General features: G+C 40.7%; 1 protein-coding gene across 1 annotated transcript; it reads right to left on the reverse strand.

Moving 5' to 3' along the window:
- Positions 1-417: 417 nt before the first annotated feature.
- On the reverse strand, positions 418-7,590 carry LOC113025585 (guanine nucleotide-binding protein subunit alpha-14-like). The gene is made up of 7 exons (XM_026173495.2): positions 7,048-7,590; positions 4,587-4,771; positions 3,338-3,492; positions 3,042-3,170; positions 2,230-2,359; positions 1,980-2,133; positions 418-1,306 (listed from the first exon to the last, which is right to left on the reverse strand). The coding sequence occupies exons 1-7, from the start codon at positions 7,166-7,168 to the stop codon at positions 1,116-1,118; spliced, it is 1,065 nt and encodes a 354-aa protein (XP_026029280.1). The 5' UTR covers positions 7,169-7,590; the 3' UTR covers positions 418-1,115.
- Between the last annotated feature and the right edge of the window lie 3,498 nt (positions 7,591-11,088).

An 11,088-nucleotide genomic window follows, 5' to 3' on the forward strand; every position in this document is an offset into this window, starting at 1 on the left:
CACATGCTTGAAACTATTGTCCAATCAGAAGCAAACAGCTGATGCTTGACAATCCACTGATTCTTAGGCTACTTCTAATGTTTCCTTCTACGTTAGCTCTGAACTGTTCAACCCTTAAAACACAACACAGGTGAAATCAGCTGGTTCCTAGATATCCATGCCCAAACACGCATTTCTCTAAACCTCGTTGAAAGCCTGTTTCACTTACCAAAGTTTAATCCCAAGTAATTAGGACAGGAAGACGGAGATCAGCCTGTCAGACCTCATTGTTGACCATTGTATGGTACAAAGGTTATAATCACACTCAGTGTAACCACGCCTGACGTGAAGGTGTCTGGGAAAACTGCCTTTAGTTAATCACTGTCAGCAGCTGCTGTCCTATAGCGTGAGATCAGTCATAGATTTCTGAACATACACTTTGTTCTTTATATATATTTTTAATTACTTTTGTCAAAATAAAGTTCTCTATAAAGTGACAACAATGGGGAAGCAGCATGAATCAGTTTATAGAAATACATATTACATGATTGTGGTTTTAATCATTTTAGAGGCATAACGTTTGTTAAAAGTATCCTAATACAATAATGAAAAAACAAATTAAAGCCATTGTAGTTTCCCCCCACAGTGAGGAGCTACAATGTGGCCCATCCTGCCTTACAGGATGAGGAGCTGTAAGGCAGCAGGATGTGGCCCATCCTGCCTTACAGGATGAGGAGCTGTAAGGCAGGATGGGCCACATTCCTGCCAGACTTTGTAAAACGAATCTGATGCCGTGTGCTTATTCTCCATCAAACAGTAACAGAATGAAAGGAACCCTGTGTAACAATTCAAGATAACATTTTTCTCCTATAGCAGAAGAAAAAAATGGGCTTACTTTACCAGTTATGATAAAGTGGTGTCGCAAAGAAAGACAATTGCTCCCTGTTACAGTCATGAAATAAATGCACCTTACCTGACACTGCTGCCTAAATGCCTCTCTTTGATGTTTTTGAACAAGCAGCTGACAGCACATTAAAGATTTTTTTTTTTTTGTCTTTTTAAAAATGTTACAACATGATTACGACCAGTGTTCTTGCTCTCCACAGTGAAACCATCACTTGGTCCATTAGCCTCTGTCATTCGAGGTTGAACTGTTCCAGGTTTTCTTGGAGGAGTGTGTCTTTGACTGATTTGAACACAATCCTGATGTTCTCCGTGTCTGTAGCGCAGGTGTAGTGCGTGTAAAGGGCTTTATGACGACCAACATGCCGCTCCACATACATATTTAAGATGAACTTTTTAGCTCTTTCAGCATCTTGTCGAGGCCCTGTGTGGGAGAAAGTGGTCAAAATTAGAAAAGCCTCCTTGCTCACTCTTTCACAGTTACTGTTTAATACAGTTTTATACTCTCCAGTGTGTCTTAGTTGAGACTTAAGAACTAACTCATTCTTAATAATTGTGCTTATCATTAACATCAGTCACAATATGCGTAGTGCTCTATTGTGGACTTTCACAAATCGATCAGTTGTCATCTTCACAAATCTTTAATGTCTTTAATTATCAAATATTTGACAGGGTGCATGCTGGATTGATTAATTCATGTACAGACAGTAATTTAAAAAATGATTAACACAGCTTGTCATTGCTTCTGTAGTCTAACAGTTTAAATACATAAATATTGAATCCAATTTTACTTTATACAAATAAATCAGAATAAAACTCACCTCAGTCACTTGATATTGTAAGGTAAAGACCCTACAATAATATAGAGAAAACCTCAACAATCAGAAAACCCCCTGTGAGTAAGCACTTGGTGAAAGTGGGAAGGAAAAACTCCCTTTTAACAGGAAGAAACCTCTGGCAGAAACAGGCTCAGGGAGGGTCAGCTATCTGCTATATTCAAGGCTGACTCACTTCATGCCAGTTATACTCAAATATAGTTTTGAACACAGTTATGGTTGTTCTGAAGACATGCAGAGCAAACTGGGGGCATGCTTTACCTGTGTATTCTGGAAAGTAGGAAGCTAAATGCGAATGCTGGATTTTCTCCTCTAGCAGGTCTGTTTTGTTCAGAAAGAGGATGATGGAGGATTCTTGAAACCACTGCCACGAGGTGATGGTCTTAAACAAGGCGAGGCTCTCCTGGAGTCGATTCTGAAAGAGGGGCGACAGGCTTAAACGATGAACTGTATTTGGACAAGGTTGGACAAGAATCAAAGAAAGGATCAACTATAACTATAATGACCGTACATCGTTTTCACTCTCATAGAGGACCTGATCGTACTCGTTGAGGGCTGCAAGGAATATGATAGAGGTGACATTCTCAAAACAGTGGATCCATTTCTTCCTCTCAGAACGCTGCCCACCAACATCAACCATCCTACAGAAAGACAATGAAAGCACTAAAGGTTCATTACTGAAGACTGAAGAATTACTGTAGAAGGAACTATATTTCTCTACTTTCTCGCAGAGTTTTCTAAGGGGACTGACACTGCTAAGTTCACTCTCTATATAAATGGTCTTTAGCCAATACAGGTTTCAACAGTCAGCAGTTCCACATAGCGACACAGATGATTGAATTTCACATGTGCACTGGGACCTGCAGAAGCTGTGAATGCAGCTCTTTTGTTGTCTGCAGCTTATTCTAAACACGACTCGAAGGAAAACTTATTACTGCCCACTTAGTTCAAATTAACTATCTTTAGTCACTTCAGTAATTAGTCTGTTTTGTCACCGCAGTAATAATGTGTGTGTGTGGACTGCGAGTACACCGTAACTGTTTCCATACACATTAAGAAGGTAAGTACCGGATGGGTGCTGTTAATCAAATGCACTTCATTATTGATCATCAGCAAGAGGGAGTGCCAGTATAAAAGCAGAAGTTTGGCAGTTTGCTGGTCTGGAGCATTCCACAAATCTCAATAAACTGGAGCAACATTGTAAAGACTTCTACAAGCTGTTGAATGGTTGGGTACACTGGACTGCGAGTCATGTCAAAACTTTCTTTTTCACAGGGCTGTATATCTGTCTAGATGATGTGTTAATAAAGTATGATATCAAACCTGAAGATGTTTTTGGAAAATTCAAAGGGATACTCTATGATGCCTGTGGTGGGCACCCTGACCCTCAAGATGTCCTGCAGGGTGGGGATGTACGACGGGGCTGTGATTCTGTCCAAGTCAGTGAGGTAACTGAAATGTTTACAACAACACATTAAGGTTAATATTCTGAAATATTAAACAGAAATCTATGCTTTTTACATGCATTGATTTTACCAGAATGAATCCACACTATTACAGGATTACAATAAACGGAGGAAATTAATGCAAGATAAAGATGTGAAATATAAAAGTCTTACTATTTTGCAGAGTCTGATATCTGGAATTCCCTTCTGCGCTCATAGCATCTTTGAACACCGTGATCGTTCCAGACTCTCTTTATGGCGTCCACTTGCCAGGACTCCAAAGTTGACACATAGGTCAAGTCCACTTGGCTCAGCTTCTCCGCATACCCCTGACAGACAGATACACAGGTCATTTCACTTCTTCAGTACACGTTCAATACAATGACCGCTGTAAAAGAAATCCCACTAGATGGTTTTTGTGAATTGCAAGAGATCGTTTTTAGGCAATGTTTCCTTTTTTTACTATAGTTCTCAAGAAGAACCAGATCTACTGCAATGACATGATGTAGAAAGATTAATTGTCTGTAGAAGTTTTTGATTACTAAAAAGTAACAAGCTTGAATTAGCTTTTGTTAAATTAAATTTGGTGCACACTTTCATGTCCCCCAAAGTTTAAACTGTAATAACTTCTGTGATCCCTTAACATTTGTCCAATTATTTTGCAGGATAAAAGTTTGCACCATCTTAATATCCCTTAGTTATGCCATTATAGCTCCAGGTTGCAAATGTATATGATATAATGAGCACCCCTCCTGTCTTATTCTCGCCTTTCCCCCCCTTTTTGGATCCATGTATTTACTGGTATCTTGTCCTCCAGATGTTTCTATTATGAGCCACACAGTCACTGAGTGTTTTTGTTCTTCATTGCTCATATCTTGTTTTGTTTTTTTTCACACACCAACTGTTTCTAGGCAGATGGCCGCCCACCCTGAGTCTGATTCTTGAGGTTTAACAGAAGACCCCCACCTCGCCCTCCCCAAAAAACTCCCACGTGTTGTGATTTGCCACTGAACAAACAGAATTTAATACGAAAATAGCTCAGCTGGTCAGAATTTGTTGTCTGTCCACTGCGGCAAATCGGGCTGTGTGGATTTTAAATCACTGATAGTGACATTTAGATTGTTAGTTTATCAAAAACTAACACTATCAGAATTTTTTTTCAACCACTTTGAAGAACCTATCCTAAAGTGGCCGCTTACAACCCTGAGTGAGGCCTTACAGGAGGTTCACCTTGTGGTCAGAATGCACACACAAAGGTGCAGGCCCCAAAAGCAACTCACAAGTTCCTGCAGTGGAAAACTGTCTATTTATATAGCCTGCATGTTACAATACTAGTATTATTTCTAATTTGTTTTTCTCAATGTAACTGGTACGGCAAGCTTTCTCAAACGCCACATAAAAGTTTAAATGCTTGGTTTCTCACAATGTTCTGGTCATGGAGGTAGTCAATGTGAAGAGTCTCCATGGCGTTGATCATCGCCTGGATGCCCGCTATGATGTTCTGATACACCACACGAGTGAAGCCTTTCCTGTCAGTGTCATTGTATCCTTTGCCATGGATGATCCTCATCTGTTTGATGAAAGTACTCTTCCCACTTTCACCAGTCCCTGGGCAAACGAGATGAATGAAACCGAAGGATGAAAAATGGAATAAGATCAAAGCAATGCCAGAAATAGGACATCTGTGGCATGCGCTCAAAAAAAGAAATAATCTCAACATCAATCAGCTGCAGCTCAACAGGAGTTTGGCAACAAAACAACAAAAAAAAATTGCAATCTCTGAAGCGTTATAATATTTCCAGAAAGCAAGGTTTCCAGGTTAGAAGACCTTTTTTTTCAATCAAGCCTGGGTGTGTGTGTATGTGTATTGTGCGTTTCTTCATTCATTTGTATCCCCCCATCACCAACATGATTACTCTGATTTAGCACAGCATATAGGAGTTGAACATTATGCCCATACGCTCGGTTTTATTTTCATCTCACTGCTTTTGCACTACAAAAAAGCATGACAGCAGATGGAGAATTAAGTTGAAAAGAAAACAAAAAGGCTATAAACATTATGAATTAAATATGCACTTACTTTTTATTCTGCACATAACAATGTGCTGAATACTATTTTGGGACAGAAAGTCTTTGCCAGATTCCTGCAACTCAACGTGCCTATCAACAGCGATGTGTCCTTGACTGAAACAGTGATCTGCTTCCTGCCTTCTAGTTGTAAATTACTCTTGATAAGGGTGTCAGCTTAGGGCCCAAAACGCCTAGAAATGTTAACCATTAGTCTGACCTTTACAGGGGGATATTGTTCTCCAAACAACTCAAGTTGAAGTTTAAAGTAGCGCTGACCTTTAAACAAATCCCTAATGTCTAATGTATTGTTTCCAACATAATCAACAGTCAAGCTTTGAAAAGTGGCCTGCTTGGCCGTTTTGGTTCTGGAGAAAACAGACCACATGTCATTTAATGAGGTCACCGTGGCTGTCAAAATATGAAACCTGAATACTTTGTACTAATGAAGCAGCAGTATGGTTTCATTTTTAAGAGGAGACTGCAAATGATTAAGGCTATCTGAGAGATTCATCAGAACATCACTATGTGAAGAATGCGAGGAGTAAGCTGTAACTGGCGTGAGGTGACAGCACAGCGTAAAACACATACCAAAGCTTTGTTATCTATTGATCCAGAAAACATTGGTATTTGCACCTGATTCACCTTATTCCATACCTCCGATGTTAGTTTCCCGTCAATTTAGGAGGGCAAAACTACACTACAAGCCAAGCATTTGGTTTTTGTGGTGATTTCCACAATAATCAGATGGAATGACATGGAATATGATCCAAACATTCCTGCTCCATAGTGGAGGAATTCTATGACTTTGGTCGTTTTGTTTCTGATGTTTTCAGGGAAGTGCTTTGACAGACATGTAATATAATTTATATAATTATTTTATAATCATATTGAGATCATTTTAAATTGTTTTAGTTTCCAACGCATTTATTTTTAACTTTTATTTTTTATTTGTTGGTTTTATTAATATTTAGCACTTTGAAACTTTACTTTGAAAAGTGCTTTATAAATACAGATACTGTAAATATAGAGCATCGTCATCAGATAACATTTTATTCTGTATTATAGGCTGCATTATTCTCAGTCTAAGGACTTTGTTTTAATGCTAACTATCACATGCTAGCATACCAGTAGCCTACTACGATAAACTAAGATAGTCTACAGTTCAAATACTGAGGATATCCACGCCAGAACATAAGCAGAAACCAAACTCTACTCACTGTGGAGCTGTAAATGGAAGGCTATTTTCCTGTATATTATTATTATTATGTAATTCTTTATTTAAACAGGTCTCATTGAGCTCGAGATCTCTAGTTCAAAGAGAGACCTTAAACGTGTTTTTTTTTTTTAAAGAAGGAAAAACGAGATACAGACATATAATTACACTCCACATTAAGAAAAACCTGTTCTGGTTAGTCTAATTCAGCATTTCACTCCCTTAAATACAGATTAAACTGGAATGTGAACGTTATTATTGTTTTATATAGCACACAATGTCCAGGTTGTATGAGAGTTTCTGGGTGGATGAATGAATCATCACAGGGAATTCCTTTGACGCTAAAGGTTGTTTCTGTTGAGCTGTTAAATCGCACAAGCCTCAGAAATATAACTCAAACGTTCACTGCTATGATCAGAAACCCTGTAATAATAACAGTTAGCCACAAATCTAACAAGTGTACACTGTAAAAAAAAAAAAAAACAGAAAAAATCAAACTAACTAAACTTATTTAAAGTTTCTTTGTTACTGAAGACATATCTGTTCATTATGTTCCAAAGTTCCACTGTGGACGTGTGTTAGTTAAACACTGAGCTCTCACCTAAAAGCAGCAGCTTCAGCTCCCGTTTAGACGCTAACTTGTCCCGTCGAAGCTGTCTCTCTATTTCTCTGTGTATCCTCAGTCTCTCCTCGTCCTCTGGAGACAGGCAGCACTCACCCATTGTTATCCTAGTTTACCTGCTGCTCCCGGTTCAGCTACAGACAGCAACTTTGTAAAATTTATACAGATTTTTTTCTTTTCTTTCTTTCTTTCTTGTTCTTGTCAGACTTGCCAAGAAAAGTTACGTCTCGGAACAGGTGAACTTTCTGCAATCATTCTTCCTGCTGGGGGATCCAGTTCAGGTGCATTTCACATTCCTGCCGTGCAGGAGAGGCGGGCTCTGACTGAAAGGCAAGTTTATCCACTCTGTCCCTGTGCACCTACTTACAATACACGTCCATACTCTCAGGAGCCTGCTGAAAAGTTGGAAAGTCCAACTGGGAGGCAAGAGAGGAAAATACGGCAACTTCGTGCCAGAGTGACGGTAAAGTACCCGAAAGCATTAAATCCAACAAGATCAAGGTTCACAGGTGAACTTTGTGACGCTTTGTCTCAAACACACGTTAAAGTGTTTATCATGATTTAACCAGTTAAACCCTGAAATATGAAAAAATTGCCAGTAAATTGTATTTTTTTTAACCACATTGAGCTATCTGACAAATTTGTTTAAATAAAAACAGTTCATATCTATAAAAAATTATTTCTATTTTTTAATAGCTTATAAATATATAGTGCATTTTTTGATGAAATGACGACGAAGTCTCAAAAAACTCCCCAAATAGCCTACTCTATGTATCAAATATGATACTATAGGTGTAACTGTGTCGAGGCTGATTCATGCTGTGCTTTCAATAAGATCACCAAACGTGGTTACTGTGTTTTTTCCATGGATGACACTAAGAAAAGCACAGTCTGCTTAAGACAATGAGTAAACACATGGCAGGGAACCTGCACATACAATAGCAGGACTTTCCCAAAGTGGAATCAGACAATCAGACCTTTTATCTTTTTTTTTTTTTTTTTTTTTTTGGCTTTCCTCCTAAAACATGACTGCGATGTGAAAAAAGGGACTGTAGGAGCCATTTTTTGAGTTGTTACCTTATGTGTGCCGCTAGGGGTCACCTTTATTGCTTTACGGTATGATGTGTTCATGTGAATGTGAAGGTAGACACACGTAATCAGCACCAGGTGTTGTTGTTCGGGAGGCACAATCACTTTGTGACCGGTTGGATAAAGAGAACTGTGGAATGATAAATACAACTGAAGGAAGAAGAATAAATATGTTAAATGGACAAGATACGTACGGCTGGAGTTATAGGACTGTAACAGATTTCATTCATAACAGTGGCATCGCATCACCCCCGTCAACCAACACCTCAGTGGCTTAAAGTGTAGGCTTAGCCTCTGCAGGGACTATCCACAACACATGGTTGTAGGATATTTGGAGTGAGTCATTTTATTTCATAACAGAATATTTAAAGTTTGGGGATTTGCATTACTTTATTCAACATGATAAATAATGAAACTATTATTAATGACTAGTTTATTTCTGAGAACTAGTGCTTCATGTTGAGGCTTAACGCAATTTGATTAATTTACAAAAGGCAGAATTTCGTGAAACTTATTGCGGAGCATGAGCCAAGAAAAAACCGGTCAAAATGTTTCCCATTAATCTGAGCTCAGCATTATTGGAGGATACACTAAAGTAGTGCCTTTCTACAATGGCCTTCTCTTTATTTCTCTATCTGGCCTGAAATAAATAGATAAATGAAGTTGTATCTTGGTGCTGTAATGATTCATAAAATTTGTCATCTACTTTAAGCCTAACGAAAGGTGATGCTACGTGTCACTGATATTGCCAAAGTCTAATGTGGCTTTTCCTTTTACTCAGTGTAAAAGGGTAATCTGCACCGTCTCATAAACCCTGTTCGTTTGCATTCATGAAGGCATCTTTCGGCTGCTGACAACAGGGCTGACCTATGAACTGGAAGTTCAGTGGCTGAATCCTTGGCTTCTCTAGTCTGTATGTTGAAGCATGCTTGGCAAGATACTGAACCCCGAGTTGCATACAGAGTGTTAGTGAGTTTTCAAATGTTAGACAAAGTGCTCAGCATAGATAAAAGCACTGCATAAATAACTAGGTGAATGAGATTTACAGTAAAAAGTGCACTCAGTGCTCAACTTGAGTGGAAGGGTGCTATGTAAGTACCAGTCTATTTACCAACGATACACCTACCTCCTTGTGAGTTCTCTTACTTTGGCTAGAAATTATGAAGTTTTTTGTTGTTTTTTTTGCCTGTCCTGTTTGGCTCTTTTGCCATCAGAATTATTGTCTAAAGGTGAAGAAAGATGCCCAACGGATTTACTTTACCAAATGGACCAACCCAGCCTTGCCGTAATGGTCTATTTGATTCACCTTTTATTCTTTATTTTATTTTATTTTCACTTGCTAAATACGGGACAGACCATGGGGAAAAGAAAGGGGAGAAAGAAAGAGGGAAAGAAAAACAGCGGGGAAGAGGGACGGGGATAAAGGGCAAAAAACAAAAACCAACAAAATAAGCAGACAAAAAATACATAAATCAATCACCTGGATCACCTGTTGAGAAAGAAAAAAGAGAAAACAAGCAGAAGAAAAAAAAGAGCAACATAATAAACAACATCATGATGATCTATGTGAATATAACAGTAAATACGAAATATTAAACATTATTGTGCAGCACGTAAGATCGACAGCGCACAGTGTGCTTTGAGGTAGGAGCCAAAAAGGGTGTAGTTTGTGTGTGTGCGCACCCGTGTGTACACCTGTGAGCATGAACGCGCTTGTATTAAAAGGTTCCTTCATGTAATGATCTGTTAGAGGGTGTGGGGAGCCACAGCCCCGTCCTCCAGGGCATGAAGCAGGTATGGAGGAGATCAAGACTCCAGACATCCAGAGGCCCCCAGAACACAAGAGACCAAGGAAGACCAACAGAGGGGCAGCCGCGCCACTGTCCCAGAAAGAGCTGAGGAGAGTCCCAGATGAGGACTCACTCAGCAGCCGCGGAGCAGAATCCAGGGGGGGTTGCAGTGACATGCCCGTGAGCTCCGCCGGCAGCCAGCTGTGCCAGAGAGACCGAGCCCCAGGCCGAGAAGCCGAGGGCACCCCACCCCCGAAGTGGCCCGAGCAAGCCCCAGGCTCCAGGCCCCAACAAGCAGCCACCAGGAGTGAGCCAGTCCACCCCTGGACACAAAGAACCACCAACGCACCGATGTCTGAGGGAAGTGGTGGGGGGAGATAGGCCTCTATACCTTGGAGGGCCTGAGATCCCCAGAGAGGTGGCGTCTGATACCCAACCTGACATATAGACACAGACAAACAGGCACACACAGATACAAACATCCATTCCCACCCTCATGCTCTCATATGCACTTACTCCACACTCACCCAACGTGGAGACAGACATAAAGAGACGCTGTACACACGATCACACTTCCCAAGCGTACTCTAAGCCCCACATCTAGGTACCCTTGCCCCTGGGGAAACTGCACCCAGACCCAGGTAGTGTTACCCTTTTCCCTGCGGTGGGGAGATGCAGACCGCCTCGACTCGGCAGCAGCAGGGAGCCCCCATATTCCAGACCCCAATCGGATGGCCAACTCCTCCTCCCAACCCCCCCGCTCCAGCAGGTCGCAGAGAACGGGGGTGTGTGAAGACTCCAAACCTCCCTCCGCCCGCTCATATGTAGTTTTGATGCATGTGTGTTCTAAGGTGCATTTAAAACCCAGGAGGGCAGGGAGCTACCTGCCAGAGAGCAGCAGGTAAGCGCATAGCCCCCCCTGATAGCCCTCAATGTCTACATGTATTTAAAATTGAGAGGTGGGCAACGACACCAGGGGTGAGGTGTACACCCTGATGGTACTTTGGATTCCGTGTAGCGTGCAAGATCCAAGGTCCTATATGTATGTGTTATGAGAGTGTGAGTAATGTGAATGTCTAAGTTGTGAGATAAAATTGAGGCACAGGCAGCTGGAAGGGGACAGAGGGGGGGGATGCCTCCC

This window comes from Astatotilapia calliptera, chromosome 7 (assembly GCF_964374335.1).
Source record: "Astatotilapia calliptera chromosome 7, fAstCal68.1, whole genome shotgun sequence".
Lineage (NCBI taxonomy): Eukaryota > Metazoa > Chordata > Actinopteri > Cichliformes > Cichlidae > Astatotilapia > Astatotilapia calliptera.